Raw genomic sequence first — 18,955 nt, 5'->3', positions numbered from 1 at the left:
GAAAGCTCCATCCATGCTCCCTCCGGAAAAGGGGCAACCAGGGACTGAAGTTCAAGCTGTATCTCTGAAGTTGGGGGCAGAAAAACTCAGCCCCTGACCATAGGGCTCTCCTCTAAAGCCTTCCATCTCATGTGGTTTTCAGTCGGCCCCCCAAACCGGGATGCCTATACCCACCTTGCCTCCCCACCTCCACCCATCAGCGTGAGAGTCACCTTCAGGCAGCTTGACTTTTCACCTGCTGTGCAAATGTCCTGGGGGTCCCGAGTGGGTGGCTCTGTCTCTTTCCCAAGAAGTAGCGATACCTCAGGGGTGTTGGGGTTGGTGTCCTCCCTGCCAGGGAGTGGCACAAAGACTCCCAAGACTCCCATCTCTGCATCACACCAAAGCCCTCTACTAAAGGGAGCCTAGAAGTAAGCTCCTCCTGTCAGTGGAGGGAACTGAGGCAGACCCAGCTGAGTGAGCCCCCTTGCAAACAGGACCCGCACATAATTTGCAAGGCAGGGTACAAGACGAAAATTCAGGACCCCTTGTTCAGTAAATATGAGGAACTGCAGTGAGAGCCCTCAAGCCAAGTGTGGGAGTGCGGGTTCCCACACTATGAAGCCCACCCCTCTTGTCTGGACCCCAAGTGGATGGAGGCAATAGCTGCTTACAGGTCGGGAATCAAGGAGCCAGGGGGGACGTTCTGGTTCCCCAAATGTATACTCTGTTCACCCCCCAAAACACATTCCTGTCTCCTCCTGGCCGGCAGATGTACCAAAAGACCATGGGTTCCCGTGTGGTTGGAGAAGTCGGTATTTCTTTCTTCCTGTGTGTTCCTCTCCAGCACAACCCCCTCTCCATTCCGCCCTGATTTCTAATGCTCTCCCACTTCAGTGGAACAACAGGGGCTCACTTCAATGTTTGAGAACTCTTGAGATTTTGTTCTGGGCACCGGCCGGGAGCGCAGGGGGACCCCTGGAACCCTGAGCAGGGGTCGCCGAGCTGCGCACGTTCACTGGAGCTCTCCCCTCCTGGGGGCCGCGCCCCTCCAGCTCTGAGCCCCCGGGGGTGGGGAGCGGTGCCCCGCAGGACCCCGCAGGACCCCGCAGGACCCCGGGATCTGTCTCCCCGGCCTTTCTCGCTGCAGATGCCCCGCTTCCCCTACACCCCGCCCTCCGCGCGCGCCCCCTCCGGGCGCTGCCCTGGAGCGCCATCCCCTCCGCCCGCCCCCCTGCAGCCTCCGCATCCCCTCCGGCGCCTGCTTCCAGAAAGCTCCCGGTGAATTCCACGGCATTCTTTGGGCGTGAGTCATGCAGGTTTGCAGCCAGCCCCAAAGGGGGTGTAGACCAGGCCGAGCGCTATAAATAAGCGCGGCTCGCGGTGCTCACCACGCGGCGTCGCCAGGAGCTGCGCACGGTCGCCGGCGCTGCTGACCGGTGAGCTGTCCCCACCTCTCCTACCGGGCGCCGAGCCGCCGCGGGACCCCTGGGAGGGCGGGGATGGCACCCTGGAGAGGACAGGAAGGTCGCTGGTGCTCCCCGGGCAGCCGGAGCTGGAGCTGCGCCGCGGATGGAGCGGGGAGCCGGGAAGGGAGGTGGCCCGAGCCCCATCCCCAGGCCGCCCAGCTGGAGGCACAACCGCTGCGGGTGGCGCTCAGGCTGCGACTCCCGGAGCTCCTGTGCCCACCAGCTCCAGCCACAGTTCTTTGGGCCGAATAGAGCAGGTGTAATGACCCTCCATTTGCAAGGACGGGGAGCCGCTCCTTGCAGAACTAACGCTGTCGCCGAGGCTCGGACCAGCCGCTGGGGGAGCCGCTCTGCGCTCGGGCCTTCCTGGGGGGCATCCTCCCTGGTCACGTACTGATCCCCGCCCGGGGCTGTCAGCTTGCCTGCTCGAGTCATCGTGGCTGCTCCTGGATTCTGTAGTTCTCTCCATAGTGTCTTTATAAGTACGTTTTGATTTAAGTACATGTTGCAACCACCTAAATCGCCCTCTTTCTGCTTCCTAAATGCACCAAGATACATCAGAGAAAAGTCACAACCGCCATCAGATCTCAGACGTCTGGTCCTACCGTCTCATTTTATAGATGATAATCTGAGGCCTGGAGAGGTTTAGGATCCTCTCCTAAGATAAACAGCATGTAGGTGTCGGAATCCGGGCTGGAACTGAAGGCTTGGTGTTCCAGAATTTCTGGATCTAATAATAAAAAAAGAAGAAGCAGAAGAAGCAGAAGAAGCAGTTGCTTATTACTGTTTTTAAAGAAAGGTTAGGAATTTAGGAATAAGTACTGATACAAAGAAAGGATGCCTGCTGGAGTGTTCATTATAGTAGTGGGAGATGATGTGCACAGTTTAAATGCCCAACCTTGTGGGATGGCAAAATAGAGTTCACCAGAAAATGCACTATTCTACAGCCACAAAAGTGTGGTTTTAAAAACGATTTGAAGATAGTGAGTGTAAGGGATCTGATCGCATACCAATGCATACAAAACAGAAGGACATCTACCATGGTGCTAGTATTTGCCTCTGGCTGGTATGAATTACAGGTGCCCCGTTTTTCTTTTCAGTTTAGTTTCTAAACTGAAAGGTAGAAAGGACAGGTAGGAGGGAGGTAGCAGGACAGGAGCTTGGGCCTTGGGCTTTAAAAACCATGCAGCACACTGGCTGTGTGACTACTTCTCCTTCGCCTAGGTCTCTGTGTCCTTCCCCTGGCTCTCTCTGCTGTGGGTTAAACCTCCCTGGGGGAAAGAGGCTGCCTGGTGGTGGTGGGGACCGGAGGGCCTTGGCAGGGCTTGTCCACTCGTAAGATTTGGCAGCCGGGTGCCCAGGCCCGAGCTGAGAGGGGAGGAGGGTCAGCACACTCGGAGGGCAGTTCTGGTGCTGTCCTTGGACGAGCGGTATCAGTATCACATTCTGAATTAGACTCAGCATTAAAACAAGACACTGTCCCTCCCCAAGGGGAGTCCTGGAAAGGAGCTGATCATTGCACTAGGCAAAGCCACACTGAGGGACCAGAGTTACCTGTTTCAGTTCCTCTGTCCCTCTCCAAACATGCCACCTCCTCCAACTTCCCTGATAGATTGTGCCAATGCCCATAATTGGTCCTAGGTCAGATTTCGAAAGAGTCGGGATTTACTATGATTATGTAAGACCCCCGTGTTTACAGAACATGTTCACATCTCTGAGGACCGTGTTAGGGACATTTTACAGATGAAGACCGTGAGGCTCAGGTTTAAGTGACATGGTGTCAGGGAAAGAGCACCGGACTGGAGGTTGGGAGGGCTGGGTTACCAGCAGACTGCAGACCTTGGGGAGCCCCATCCTGTCTCTGGGTTTGGCTTCCCCTCTGAGGTGGAGGGATTGGGGCAGGTGACTGATCTTTTTCTCGGCTGGGACCCAGTGGCTCCCCATGGAGCCCAGGCTCCTGGTGGGAGACTATACTGGCTGCTGGGTTTCTGGACTGCTCAGGCCGTGCTCTTGCCTTCAGCTCCCAGGGCCCTGTCTTCCTGTCCAAACCTATTTCAGAGGCCCTTGTATGAATTTCTGAGACGTATCCAGGGGCCTGGCCTCTTCCCGAGAGGTGTTCTTGCTGGCTTTCTCTCTCTGGCGTGACAAAAGCTCTGCTTCTCTTTGAGACATTTCAGGCCCCAGTGAGCCTCCAGGGCAGAGCCCATGACCCGAGCCTTCTGGCTAGCCTGAAACAGCCCCTCAGCTCAGCCACCCACCCTGTCTTTGGGGAAGGCAATGACCCACTCTCTTCTCCCACGCTGCTCCTTTGCTCTGTTGGCTGGTTTGGGAACCACCACTTGGCTGCTCTACTAATTACTTTCCGGGAGAGGCTTCCTTTATTCGTGTCCTACCAGCCGTCCATACGGGCCTGCCTGCCTGCCGAGCTGAGGGCAGGTTTTAGATGCTCACAATTTCAGGAAGGGAGGCCCCCACCTCCCTGTTCTCTTAGGGGAAACCAGTGTGTTCAGATAAGCAGTGGGGCGGGGAGGCCAGAAGATGGGCTGCTGGAGAGAGGAGTTCTGTTTTATGCAACAACTTCAGCTTCTGGGAAAGTCCATTGTGTAAGATTGTCCTGGGCGCCCAGCAGTCAGCTGAGGGGTGGCAGGGGCACCTTGGCAGGGCACCCTACTGTGGGCTTAAAGGGAACAGCCATGCGAAAGGGACCTGGCAGCAGAGGCACACCTCCATCCAGAGGGAACTTCTCCTAGGGAGGCAGGGGACCCACTTTGTCACCCCCTCTCTACGCTCTAAAGACAATTGTCCCCTGCTCTGCTGCATTTATATACTCAAAGTCTATGCAGGAGATCTCGGGTCTCGTGCCAGGGATGCCACATGGCATTTATTTCCTTTGCCGACCCAAAGGATTGGCTGTCACTGCCTCAGAAAGGCAGTTTTGGGTGGTGTTGAGGCTTCGTGGAGAAAAAGGGGTGACCGATTGGTGATGCCTGCTGTGGGCAGGATCCATGAGGCACACAGCCCAGGCGGTCTGCCTGAGTCCTGGAGCTGTCCCCACATTCGGGCTGGGGAAGGGGAGGGCCGGAGGAGTCATCTGAGAGGGGTTTTGAGGGTTTATTTGATATGAGCAGGTATCAGATAAATGTCCTTTCTAGATGCAGAAAGCACATGCTCAGACTTAGCGGTTCTGGGGGAGGAGGAGAGGGAGGAGGAGGAGGAGGACTAACGAAGAGGACAAGGAGGAAGATGAGGAGGAGGAGGAGGAGAAGGAGAAGTTGGGGGCTGGACCTGAGCCCAGGGCTCTGACCAGAGTTCTCATTTCTTCTGTATTAGGCTGCTTCTCCTGTGGTTCCTCTCTGTACCTCCCTGCCACCACTTTCTTTTGAAGGTGTCCAATGGCAAGTCTGGTCTTTTCTCCCAGTTTCCCTGGGGACAAAAACACGATAATGCCAGCTGAGGGGCCGGCTGAGGGCAGGGCCTCCTCAGGGCTCCGGGGAAGCTGCTGTAGGCTGCAGGCCCGGCCGGAAACCAGCAGGCCATCTAGCTGTTACCATGACAGTCTCCTGTTCTCTACAAACAGAGGCCTGCTGGGATTCCAGAATTGGAGAAGGAGGCATGATGAAGACTCTCCTGCTGCTGGTGGGGCTGCTGCTGACCTGGGACAATGGACGGGTTCTGGGAGACCAGGCTGTCTCAGACACCGAGCTCCAGGGTAAGTAGACCAGGTGTCCCCTCCTAGCACCCTTCCTCTTTGTCAGGGCTCAAAGTGGTAGAGGCCTTTTAATCCCATGCACCACAGCTGCTTTGCTCAGGCTGTCCTCTCTCAGAGCCTCCTCCCCCCACCTACCTGGTCTAGATTCTTTGTGGTCAGGTGGGCTCCTCGGCATTTTTTTAGGTGTATCCTCAGCACTTTCTGGGGGCTGTATCCCTTTTGACTGTTCCCTGACCAGTCCGCTGTCCTGGGGCCCACACCTCCTCCATGAAGCCTGGCTCCTTTGAGCTTTTGTGAGCTCCCATTTTTGAGTCTCCATAGCACCTACTATATGTTTCTTCTACCTTTCCACCTGGAAAACCAATGCTCCATATCCAGGAAAGAGGAGACATCCTCCTGCAGAGCCCAGCTTGGCCTTTCCTGAAACCGATCCTCCCTCCGCCCTTCTCCCTCCTCCCCACTCTTGCCCTACAAGCTGACCGGTTCTCTGGGGTCATAGTTAAAAACCCAAACTTTGAGATCAAACTTGGGTATGTGTCTGGCTCTGTGACTCCTGTATTAACCTGGGGCAAGTATCCGACCTCACCGCATCGGTGCAGTGAGGATGATGTCAGTGCAGAGAGGATTACACAAACGGCATGTGACGGTCAGCTCAGTGCTTGCCTCAGGATAACCACCAGAAAAGCCTTAGCTGTTACTTCTTCAGTACTTTGGTCACATTGTCTCATTGCATTTGCCGCACAATGTTGTGTCTTGATCACAGTCTCCCTGTGGAATGGTGCCATTAATTCATCTTTGTGTCCCCTATCTCTCGGAACCGTGGAATAAGGAAGTTCAGATGCTTGGTTAAACTGCTTTCCAAAAACGCTTCTATCCAAAATAATATTTTACATTTTGATACTTAAACAGTTATGTTTCCAGGGTTTTACAAAAACATTTTACTAAATTCAAGTAACATATAGTGTATGATTAGTTTCAGGGGTAGAATTTAGTGATTCATCAGTTGCACATAACACCCAGCGCTCATCACAACACATGCCCTCCTTAATGCCCATCCCCCAGTTACCCCCTTCCCTCCCCCACTTACCCACCAGCGACCCTCAGTTTCCTAGAATTAAGAGTCTCTTATGAATTGTCTCCCTCTCTGTTTTCGTCTTATTTTATTTTTCCTTACCTTCCCCTATGTTCATCTGTTTTGTTTCTCAGGATTTTTTTTTTTTTCCATGAAAACTTTCTTCTGCAGCTGGGCAGGCTTGTTCTCTAGAGGCACAGGAGCATAGTGGCCTAGTGCTGCTTGCCATCCCGCCTCGCCTCCAGGGCATGCCTGCTCCAGTGGTTTGTGTTCCTGAACAGCTGGTGTAGTCGGTACTTGCACCCTGTGATGAGAACCTATGTCAGGGAAAAGCTGGGGCCAGGAGGCTACCTGCCAGGGAAGGTGCTCCCTGCCTTGACAGTCCCTAGACTGAACTGACCTTCCCGACCATTCCAGCTGGTTCTAGGGTTAACTATCCATCTCTTTCTCTCTCCTCACTCTACCTCCCTGGCCTTCTGTTGCAGAAATGTCCACCGAAGGTAGTAAGTACATTAATAAGGAAATAAAAAATGCTCTCAAGGGGGTGAAACAGATAAAGACCCTAATAGAACAGACAAATGAAGAGCGCAAATCACTGCTCAGCAACCTGGAGGAAGCCAAGAAGAAGAAAGAGGTAAGGAAGAGCCAGCTGACCGCACCTCCCCCTTTCCCTCCCATCCCCCCTGGCCACTGGAGTTCCCCTGCTGGAGGGGAGTGGTCACAGCTCCTCTGGTGCCCTGCTGGGTTGCCACGGTGACCCTCAGCCTTTTCAGGCCAGTGTCAGCTGATGCTGGGGCTGTAGTTAAGAAAGAAGGAAGGTTTCTTTGCTTTTGAAAGCTTCAAGGGGTCAGATCTTGGATCTGGTTTCTTACCAGCCTGGCCCAGAGCCTGATGATGACCAGATTCATTTCAATAGATTTTTCTAAACCCTGACTATGCAAGCTCCAACGCAGGCTTTGGATAGGGTCTGTCCCAGGTCAGGAGGAGGATGGCTCCCTCCCTTTGGGAACCTTATCTAGTAGGGGCAATATCTTTGGGGTTAAAGCAGGTATACACTGTAGTGCCCCATGGCTTTCTAGAGTTCTGACTACTTCATAAAGAGACACTTAACTCTGATGGTAAAAATAGTGGATCTAGCCTGGGCTTAATAAGTCAACAAAACTAAAACATCATAATGGAATAAACAACTTATTTTAAAAATCAGTAGTCTCCTGAAGGGTATTCTAAAAACCTATTCCTGTTGCCTCCATAACCCCTGATGAAGGAGATGCTAAGACAGGGTGACCTGCCACCTTCATGACCCATAATGCATAGTAAAGCATTTTAAAGGCTCTGAGAAGTTCTGCAGTAAAGACGTTCACGGAACTTCATTTAACCCTGTGTTTTCCAAACCGAGTTGATCTGGGAATCCTTTTTTCTCCCCATGATAGCTTTAACACAATTCCCTGGAAGCCACTTAATGAAATGCTGGCCTGGATGCGGCTCTTTCTTTTGACACTTAATGCCTTTCCTTGGCATCAATGTGTTTCCTCACTATTCTATGAGAACCCTCCAGATGCTCATAGAGAAGCGTCCGGCAAGTCCTGTTCTTGATTTTTTTGCTTGTCATCAGAGTTTGGTACTCTACAACCAGGTCCTGTGATACAGGGCATTAAGTTTAGGAAAAGACTCCGTGACTAGAAGGAATAGGTGAACAGGAAAGAAGAGAAAGGAAGGAAGTGGGCGGTACAGTTGATGCTTGTGAATTGGTATGGTAGGAGGTGTGGTGGCCTTCCCAGCAGGAGCAGGGAACCAGGAGAGCCTGCGCACCTGGATCTGCAGAGGGATCTCAGATAACTCAAACTCTTCCTGGTCAGCTCTTCTCAACATAGCTTTTGTTTGGGGTGTGGATGCCCTACTTAATCCTTGTTGAAGGGTTAATATGCTCATCTGTCGAGATTTTAATACAGAAAAGTGGAAGAGAAGTTTTCCATAACCCTTTTACATATGGACAATTTACTGTTAACATTTGATTTGTTTATTACTCCTTTTTCCTCTCCATATTCTTCTGATAGCCACTGTATTCAAAATTGCAAATTGGTAACATGAAAAATGCTTGTTATATTATTTAAAACTTAACTATGAACACCCTAGCAAAGCTATACTTCTGGCCTCTGTGTGGACCACAATTTGCTCGACCTGCTTTCTAGTTTTAAGCATACAGGTTGATTCCAGTATTTTTTTTCCATCATAAATGAATCTGTAACAAATATTTTCATGAATATGGATTTCCTCTTTATGGCAGGAATTCTTTGGGATGGACTCTTACAGAGTTATTAGGCCAAATGCCAGAGCATTTTGGTAGTTGTGACTTTGATTTTGAGAGCTTGCTAATTTCTATTGCATGCCAGGGACTGGGGCTGCAATAGATAAGTTAGATTCAGAGCACCTCCGGAAGCTTTGGAAGACAACATTTATTTTTATTTTTATTTAAAAAAAATTTTTAAGATTTTATTTATTTATGCATGAGAGATACAGAGAGAGAGAGAGAGAGAGGCAGAGACACAGGCACAGGGAGAAACAGGCTCCATGGAGGAAGCCTGATGTGGGACTCTATCCTTGGACTCCAGGATCACACCCTGGGCTGAAGGCAGACACTAAACCGCTGAGCCAACCAGGGATCCCTGGAAGACAACATTTAAACACCAGAAATTGAGAATAGAAATACAGTGTAAGTGAGAGGTAAATCCTGGAGTCAAGACTCAGGGCAGCATCAGAGAAAGGGAATTCTAGTGGCTGGGGAAGACGGAAAGAAGAGCCAGTTCTTGGAAGTTGAGAAGATGTGAGGTTTTTTTTTTTTTAAGATTTTATTTATTTATTTATTTATTTATTTATTTATTTATTTATTTATGAGAGACACAGAGAGAGAGAGAGAGAGAGAGAGGCAGAGACATAGACAGAGGGAGACGCAGGCTCCATGCAGGGATCCTGATGCAGAACTCTATCCCAGAACTCTGGGATCATGACCTGAGCCAAAGGCAAATGCGCAACCACTGAGCCACCCAGGCATCCCAAGCCACCCAGGCGTCCCAAGAAGATGTTTAAAGCTGGGTAGGGAGGGAATTCCAGGTGAGAGAGGGAATGCAGGAGTCAGAGGAGGAAGCAAGCACGCCATGTGGCTGGACATAGGAAGGTCCGCCCTGGAGACTGGAGGGCCCGGCACCATGGTGCCTGCTTGGAGAGGGTGAAGCCTTTGGTTTCTGTATGGCTAACCTGGAAGACTATACTTTCAGGGATCATTTCTATAGTTTGTATGGCTAACCTGGCCTCATGTCCTCCTGTAGGATGCACTATATGATACCAAGGATTCTGAAATGAAGCTGAAGGCGTCCCAGGGGGTGTGCAATGACACCATGATGGCCCTCTGGGAGGAGTGCAAGCCCTGCCTGAAACAGACCTGCATGAAGTTCTACGCACGTGTCTGCAGAAGTGGCTCAGGGCTGGTTGGCCACCAGGTGAAGGGACACGCTGCTGGGTACAGCTAGGATCTGAGTGGGGGAGGAGAGAACTGAGTGAAATACGCTTCTGCACCCAATTCCAACGTGTGGGGGTGTTCCTCACACCAGGCAATTCTCCCCCCAGCTGGGTGCCTACAAATCAGCTCAAATCTGACACTGTCTACCTGGAGACAGCATCAGATCTCAAGGGCTAAGGGCTCAGACCCACAAGACTGTTCTCCCCACCCTCCAACTTCAGGTGCCGGTCACAGGTCTGGGTTGTTACCTGTGCTTCTGTCCAACTGGCTATAGATCGGAGGTTCCCACGGCTCCCTCCTTGGGTTCAATTAATTTGCTAGAGCAGCTCACAACTCAGAGACACATTTGACTTATTAGGCTATTGGTTTATTATTAAAGGATATAACTCAGAAAAGCCAGATGGAGGCAATGCATAGCTCAAGGTATGGGGAAGGGGTGGGGACCTTCCATGCCCTCTGAGAGGGCGCCACGCTCCTGGATCTTCACATGATCAGCAAACCACAGCTTGTCAAGCCCATCCTTTTGGGTTTTTATGGAGTCTTCCCCACATAGGCATGATTGATAAAATCACTGCTGATGGATTCGAATTCCAGCTCCTCTCCCATCCCCAGAAGTCAGGAGATGGAATTAAAAACTCCATCATTCTAATCTTGTTTGGTTCCTCCAGCTACCAGTCCCCATCCTGGGTGCTTTGCAAAAGCCACTTCATTAACATAACAAAAGACCGTTATTGCTCTCATCTCAGGAAATTCTAAGGGTTTTGGGAACCAGACCAGGGCTAAATATACACTTTCATTTTATTTTTTTAAGATTTTACTTTTTATTCATGAGACACACACAGAGAGAGAGGCAGAGACCTAGGTAGAGGGAGAAGCAGGCTCCCTATAGGGAGCCCGACGCAGGACTTGATCTCAGGACCTGGGATCAAGCCCTGAGCCGAAGGTACATGCTCAATAGCTGAGCCACCTGGGGGTCCCAAATATATACTTCTTATTTTATTTATTTATTTATTTATTTATTTATTTATTTATTTATACTTATTATTTTATTTTATTTTTTTATTTTTTATTTTTTTTATACTTCTTATTTTAAATCACAGTATCATGGCTTCAGGCCATGCCAGATGCAGTTGGTCAGCTCTGGCTGCATTTGGGCCTGGAGTGCCACGATGTCAGTTGGCAATGTTGGCTACAAGTGTGCAAATGTAAAGTCATTAAAAGCATCTGTGCCATCTGCTGTATGATTCTTATCCAGGTCTTATTAGCTGGATAACATAACAAATGACTTCATAGTATGCCAAATCCCTGGGTCCCCACTTAGGCAGAAAGAATTAAGAATTTTAGCACGTTAATATTGATCCCATCCTCTCTTGCCAGCCTCGCCTGGTCTGAACTCATGAAGGCCTATCAGTTGGCCCCTGGCTGACTCAAGGTGGGGGATCCTTCGTGGCCAAAGAGGAGACTAGTCTCAGGTGACAGGAGTTTCTGCATCTCTTGGCCTCAGACATCCTCCCAGGCTCATCCCTGTTACGTGGATAGAATGGAAGCCCATTGGGGGGCCAGGGAGCCGGTCCTAGCAGAGCCTTTGGTCATGTGCTATGTGACCGAGGAGACCGAGGGGCCGCAAAGGGCCAGGACTGGCCCTTTTCCACGAGCAGGAAGTGCAGGAGGCAGCTGGGACCTAGGCGAGCTTCTCCTAACTTCCCCATTCTGCCTGTGACAGCTCGAGGAGTTCCTGAACCAGAGTTCTCCCTTCTACTTCTGGATGAATGGCGATCGTATCGACTCCCTGCTGGAGAACGACCGGCAGCAGACCCACGCCCTGGACGTCATGCAGGACAGCTTCAACCGGGCATCCAGCATCATGGATGAGCTTTTCCAGGACAGATTCTTCACCCGGGAGCCCCAGGATACTTACCACTACTCACCCTTCAGCCTATTCCAGAGGAGGCCTTTCTTCAATCCCAAATCTCGCATCGCCCGGAACATAATACCTTTCCCTAGATTCCAGCCCTTAAACTTCCATGACATGTTTCAGCCCTTCTTTGACATGATACACCAGGCTCAACAGGCCATGGATGTCAACCTGCATAGAATTCCTTACCACTTCCCAATTGAATTCCCAGAAGGTGAGAAAGCTGTCTCGTTTTTCCTAAGATGGGATGGGAACTAGCAGGTTATTGAGAAGCCTGTTAGATTCTAAGAACTATGCTAAGGGCTTGGCATGTTTCATCTCAGTTTACGCCAGCAGTCCCATGAAGGTGGTATTGTCTCCCTTTAAGGAGGAGAAAAATATGACAGAGAGATGATGAAACATGTCTGACCTGGTAAAGGTGGACCCAGTCAGAATTAGCCCTGCCGGACTGGGAAATCTGTGTTCTTTCAAGTTTACCATGCCCCTTCCAGCAACTGGTAGGCAGGGCATTGATTACTCCTTTCTAGAGAACCAGACCCTTTGTCTTGGCAACTCAGGTGACGTTATGGGCATGCCATGCATATAGTGGTGACAAATTATATAATCAATCCATGTTACAGTTTAGACAGCTGTTCTTGGCTATGACCTTGGGGCCTGGCAGAGAATGGGCATGCATGAATATTTTTTGAATGAATCAGGTCTAATACGGACATGAAAAGTTAATACTTTTAGAGGTAATTTCCTTCGTTGAATTAATAGACATTGTTTGCTGACACTGTCTCCTAAATACTACAATTTGACTGGCACCAAGTTTGGCTTGAAATTGTTTGGAGATACAGGAGGACATTGAATGGAACAGCATCTACTGTGTATCTGTAATTGAGGGGGAGCCTTGTGTTACAAGGAGGCTCTAAGGAGGATCCCATTCCTGCCTTCAAGGGGCTTGCTGATTGGCTAGGGGGAGAGAGATGAGCCAGATAGAATGCAGAGCACACAGGGTTTTAATGCCAAAGAGAAGTGCATATAGCTATGGCAGTGTGGAGGTAGGAAGGTCTCATCGGATGGACATGGTGGGAGGTGAGGCCATACCCAGCTGAGGGATCCCCTGGAACCACCTCCTGGTCCCTCTGCAGGGAGCCCTGATCAGCGAGGCCTGAGTCTGCAGGTAGACAGCTCATTTCCAGCCTGCTCTGCCCACAGAAGCATTTCAAAGGGGCAGACGGTAGTGTGGAAGGGATCAGAGGGGTCTGTGTGTGGTCTGTGTTGCTCTGTGTGGTGCCTCAGCATAACTGACTCCCTCTTCCCTGGTGTGTCTCCAGAAGACAACCAGAACCGCACCGTGTGCAAGGAGATCCGTCACAACTCCACAGGGTGCCTGAAAATGAAGGACCAGTGTGAAAAGTGCCAGGAGATCTTGTCAGTGGGTGAGTTGGGGAGCTTTGGGTCCCTGGTATATCACTGGGGCTCTCCTTAGAGGATCAGACACATGAGACTTGAAATTCCAGCTCCGCTGCCTTCTAGCTGTGGTACTGGGGGAAGTCCTTGGCTCTGCTCCATGTGGGCCCCCATCTGTAGACAAGGGTTAAGATGTATGGTTGTCCCAGAAATTGGGGAGATACCTTTTTTTGATTTTCCTAGCTATTCTCTTCCCAAGAGCTGAACCTGGTAGGCCTCCTCATTTCTTCCTGTAGATGATGGAATCTTAGATAATACGCAATCTGTTAACAAACACCATGACACCGTGAGCACTGTTCGCACCGTTGTTAAACGCTTTGCAAACATTTACTCATTTCCTCAGAATGACCCTGAGTTGGGTACGGTTCCAGTGCCTGTCTTACAGAGGTGAAAAAGCTCATAGTCAGTCACAGGAAGGTTGGGTAACTTCCCTAGATTATAGGACGCCTTGGAGAGCTAGGTGTTGGGGATGTGTTCTGGGGTCACTGGTAGTGGTACCTTGGCGTCCCAGCAAAATACCCTTTGGTTGGTCGGTCCCCAAAGCAAAGAAAATAGGGTTGACCATTGAACAACGAGGCGGTAACATAAGCCATCCATAAACATGTATTTCATATGTAACATGTATTATATACTGTTCTTAAAATAAACTAGAGAAAAAAAATCATCAAGAAAATCATAAAGAAGAGAAAACTATGTTTACAGTAGTGCCCTGTGAAGAACCCACGTCTAAGTGGACACAGTTCAGACTGTGTTGTTCGAGGGTCGCCTGTACTTGCCTTCAGCTGTTCCTGCCTCAGCTTTATCAGATCTGTTCCTTGGCTCATTTCTTCCTACTTTGAGTAGCAGCTGTCAAAGCCTCTGCAGTGGCTCCTGGCACACAATAGTCCCTGTTCCGAAAGAGTTAATTATTTTCCCTTGGACATAGCAGATCAATCTCGTGGCTTGGCTCTTACTTAATACGCTTGGGTTTGCCAGGGCAAGCCTTCAGAGTCTAGTTAAATCTTCCTAGCCTCACACCTATAATTTTCAAAGCCACTGCAAATAAATACAAGTGCTGTGAGGGACCGATGGGTGAGGTGTAGATGAGTCCTCAACCAAACCTCTTGGGTTTTCCTCCATCAAATATCGTAGAGTAGCACAGATCACACAGCTTCTCACCACAAGAAAATCATGTGTAGGGCCAGAAGATGAGAGGCACAGATGCCCAGGCTCAAATTGGCGCTCCTAGCGCTGATCTTAACGGTCCTGGATCACGGCTTACCTACACTGCCTTCTCTTCTACACTGACGAAGAGTTACTGTCTCTTATTTAAGATGCGAGCAGCCAAATGAGCACGCACTGCATGAACGTTCTAGACCAGGGTTTCTCAGCCTCGGCACTATTAACATTTTGGACCAGATTGCCTTCTTCTTCTTCTTCTTCTTTTTTTTTTTAGATTTTATTTATTTATTTGAGAGAGAGAGAGTATGAGCGAGGGGAGGGTAAGAGAGAGAGACAGACTGCCCGCTGAGCAGGGAGCCCGATGTGGGGCTCGATCCCAGGACCCCGGGATCATGACCTGAGCTGAAGGCCGACTAAGCCACTCAGGGACCCCCAGACTGGATCACTTTTTGTCATGAGGGGCTGTCCTGTATGCTGTGGAATGTTTAGCAGCACCCTTGGGTTCTACCCTCTACGCACCAGTTGCCTCCCCTCCCCACCAGTTGTGACAACCAAAACTATTTTCAGACCTTGCTAAATATCCCCCTGTTGCGGGGAGGGGGCAGCAGAGCCCCCGGTTGCGATCCACTGCTCTAGACTGCGTCTCGGTTCTCAATGACTTTTCTCATTTTTAAATTTTTCCCTGGTGGAAGAGTTAAGGTTATTCACTATGTTATCTTTTTTAACCTGGCTTTTATCTTTTGCCCCAGCTAACATTTAAAAAATTCTAATACAAATGATTAAATTTACTAGGACGACTTATGGTAATCCTTTATAGGAAATGTAACATGCAAAGATCTTTTTTCCCCTGGCTTGCTAGGGTCTCATGTACCATCCTCGGGACATTTTTGAAAAAATTAGGGAATGAAAATCAGTAGCTTTTAAAGAGAAAGTGAGTAGTTACCAGCTCTGATCAATCTGACAACCTTCAGTGGGCATCCCAGGACCAAAAGCAGTCACCTGTGTCTTCTCTATGCTCCTGGTGAGCTTGTTGATCTGCCATGGTGGGCAGATGGGCAAGCAGTCCCCTAAGCCATCAGGCTGCTGTGCTTTGTGCCCCAGGGATCCTGGCTGGCTCTTGAACTCACGGACTGTTGGCACTAGATTTCTAGCTCTTGCAGATATGCTCAAAACAGGCGTGGAGAATTTTCCAGAGCCACAGATGGAGAGAGGAAGAGCCTACTCTGTAGGAGTTAAGGTCCTGGGTTCAAGTCTCAATTTCATCCCTGGTAATATTTAAGGTCAAAGAGATGTGATTTTTGAAGATAGTGGATTTCTAAAGCACTCGCATAGGTGCCCCACAAATGGCAGCTGTGAGTGACGTTCCCTCTCTCTGGAGATGATCTATCCAGGGACTAGGGCAGCAAGAGTAGCTCCAGGTCTGAGCACATAGACTGCGATCAATGCTTCTCCAAAGTGTGATCAAGCCCTTTGTCACCAGTCCCCAAGGAGAGAAGGCTCTTGCACCCAAAGGTAAATCACTGGTGTCACCAAGGACACTGTTTAGTTCAGGTGACACCGTTTTCCAGATCAAGACTTTGTTGATGAAAGAAGCTGCGTGTTGATTTACATTCTGGGGCAAGCTCCGTATTTTGTTACAGTCTGACAGCACGTGGCCCGTGGTTGGGTCTTTAGAGTAGCTCTGCTGTAGGTCCTGGCCCCAGGAACTGATTTCCATTCATGTTCTTTTTTTTAAAAGATGTTATTTATTTATTCATGAGAGACACAGAGAGAAACAGGGACACAGGCCGAGGGAGAAGCAGGCTCCCTGCAGGGAGTTGGATGCGGGACTCGATCCCAGGACCCCAGGATCACACCCTGAGCCAAAGGCAGACGCTTGATCACTGAGCCACCCAGGCGCCCCTCCTTTCATGTTTTGATCCCTTGCTAGCCTGCCCTTCACACGTCTGCCTTTTTTTTTTTTCTTTTCCCCATCTCTGGGCAGATTGTTCTTCCAACAACCCTGCGCAGGTCCAGCTGCGACAGGAACTTAATAATTCCCTCCAGATTGCGGAGAAGTTCACCAAGCTCTACGACGAGCTGCTGCAGTCCTACCAGGAGAAGATGTTCAACACGTCCTCCCTGCTGAAGCAGCTGAACGAGCAGTTTAGCTGGGTGTCCCAGCTGGCTAACCTCACTCAAAGTGAAGACCCATTCTATCTCCAGGTCACGACGGTGAGTCACATGCTGACCACACTCTGAAGCTCAGGGCCCCTGGCTGTGGTCTGGAGGGGATGTGACCCTCCCCTGGGAGCAGAATGGGATGAAGCTGTTAAAGGGGGCACTTATACTTTGGATTGAGCATTTGTCATATGGGGGGAAACCTAAAAACTTTTAAGTACATTGTTGCAGGGAAAAGCCTCATCTCCCAGTGAGATGAATGTCATGCCCCTATTATTAGTAGTATTATTTAGAAAGGGTGGAGGAGCAAAGGGAGAGGAAGAAAGAGAATCTTAAGCAGGCTCTGTACCTAGTACGGAACCTGACGTGGGGCTTGATCTCATGACCTGAGCCGAAGTCAAGAGTCAGATGTTTACCGACTGAGCCACCTGGTGCTCCCATCAAAACCCCATTTTATGGTTGAAGAAAGTGAGAGATTCAACAGCTTACCCAAGACTTGATAACAGATAGGTGATGCGCCTGGGTGTTGGAACCTGTCCGCCTAGTTGAAAAGCCTGTGCTCTTTCCACGAAGCTGCCTCGCTGCTCTACACCAGGTAGCATGGCTCATGAATTGGTGCCTTATTATTTATCAGTGATAGGAAGCTTCTCTCTAGTGCTGGGAACCTTTTCTTGTTTTTCTTTTCCTGATTCCTTTTCTGCCACTACCACAGCCAGTGGCTTCCCAAAGAACATGTAGGGGCTTAGAAACCACTTTTCCTCTGTGGGACTCCCCATGGGCTGGTCATCTGCATATAGTGTTTACACCTACAACCAAATGTCTCTGAATTAGGGCATTTCTGTTCATTGAATCGGAAAGATCTCAAACTTAGTAAAAAGCTTGTCCAGACTGAAGCCTGGCATTTTTTGTTTTTATTTTTTTTTTTGCAAAATGAGTCCATGTTGACCAATATTTCAGTCCTTCTCTTATCTTTTTTCCTCCTAGGTGGGTTCTCAGACTTCTGACTCCAATGTTCCCGTGGGCTTCACTAAGGTGGTTGTGAAGCTCTTTGATTCTGACCCCATCACGGTGATGATCCCAGAAGCAGTCTCCAGGAACAATCCTAAATTTATGGAGACTGTGGCAGAGAAGGCTCTTCAGGAGTATCGCCAAAAGCACCGGTGAGTATGCAGGCCTTACCTGTGGTCAGCAGGTAAGGTGTCCAGGAGCCAGAAGAAATGCAGCATATCCAGCCTGGGAATGATTGTTCCCATAGCCAGAGCCCAGGCAGGAAGCCAGAAAAATCACTGGAAATTTTATTTCTCCTTTGGAGAATGTTCTTTTTCTCTTTCTTTTTCTTTCTTTCTTTCTTTCTTTCTTTTTCTTTCTTTCTTTCTTTCCTTTCTTTCTTCTTTCTTTCTTTCTTTCTTTCTTCTTCTTCTTTCTTTCTTTCTCTTTCTTTCGATTTTATTTATTTATTCATGAGAGATACAGAGAGAGAGGCAGAGACATAGGCAGAAGGAGAAGCAGGCTCCCTGTGGGGAGTCCGATGTGGGATTCAATCCCAGGACCCCGGGATCATTACCTGAGCCTAAGGCAGATGCTCAACCACTGAGCCACCCAGGCACCCTTGTTCTTTCTTTCTTTATAAGCATTTGAGTATTGGTTGCTGCCCCTCTGTGCATGTCCAGCCCTCACCTTCTCTTCTCCTCTGTTTTTGTTTTCAGAGAGGAATGAGATGTGAACATTGCTTCTCCAAATACGGGAGGGCTGAGTTCCTTTGGCCCCAAGATGAGTGCTAGGCCCCTAGAGAGAGCTCTGCATGTCACCAAGTGACCAGGCCTTGCCTCGAGGCGCTCCTGTCTCCTCACCCAGCTTTCCTTCCTCTGGACTCCGCACTGTAACGCCTACGTTTGCTGATCATGGGAAGAACTCCTGTGTGCCACTAACTCAATAAAACCGCCAAGGAATCTGAATGTGCTGGGGTGTTGTCCTTTTATGCTGGGCTTTTCTATCTCCCACACACCTTCATCTTGACATGGGAAAAAAAAAAAAAGTAGAAAAGAAAAGCACTAGCTAAGATGGTATAAGGAATATCATATAATTGAGAATAAAAGGAGTGACAAAGTTAAACCAAGGATTTCTTGCTTTTAGGAGCAGAGATGTGTTCCAACGGCCAAGTAAAATAAATTTCTGGAAAGTGAATCTTGTTCATTCCATTATAAAACGGTTGATGTATTCTGATTGGGGTGGGTGAGATCTCCTGAAGGAATATATTGAAAATAAGATTGAAGAAGGGATGATAATTAGGCATGCTGGGTATTAAAATACCCAGCTGATCTTTTCTTTTTTCAAGATTTTACTTATTTATTCATGACAGACACACAGAGAGAGAGGCAGTGACATAGGCAGAGGGAGAAGCACGCTCCATGCAGGGAGCCTGACCTGGGACTCGATCCCAGGGATCGAATGATCCCCGGGATCACACCCTGAGCCAAAGGCAGATGCTCAACCAGTGAGCCACCCAGGTGCCCCCCAGTTG

At 49.4% G+C, this 18,955-nt stretch overlaps 1 protein-coding gene across 1 annotated transcript; it reads left to right on the top strand.

The window, feature by feature from the left end:
* The first annotated feature begins 1,280 nt into the window (after positions 1-1,280).
* On the top strand, positions 1,281-18,389 carry CLU (clusterin). The gene is made up of 9 exons (XM_055300234.1): positions 1,281-1,418; positions 5,026-5,157; positions 6,715-6,863; positions 9,553-9,723; positions 11,467-11,872; positions 12,978-13,082; positions 16,259-16,488; positions 17,419-17,594; positions 18,141-18,389. The coding sequence occupies exons 2-9, from the start codon at positions 5,061-5,063 to the stop codon at positions 18,148-18,150; spliced, it is 1,344 nt and encodes a 447-aa protein (XP_055156209.1). The 5' UTR covers positions 1,281-1,418; positions 5,026-5,060; the 3' UTR covers positions 18,151-18,389.
* The last annotated feature ends 566 nt before the right edge of the window (positions 18,390-18,955 follow it).

Source organism: Nyctereutes procyonoides, unplaced genomic scaffold (assembly GCF_905146905.1).
Source record: "Nyctereutes procyonoides isolate TBG_1078 unplaced genomic scaffold, NYPRO_anot_genome, whole genome shotgun sequence".
Classification (NCBI taxonomy): domain Eukaryota; kingdom Metazoa; phylum Chordata; class Mammalia; order Carnivora; family Canidae; genus Nyctereutes; species Nyctereutes procyonoides.
This window is presented reverse-complemented; position numbering and strand designations above follow the sequence as displayed.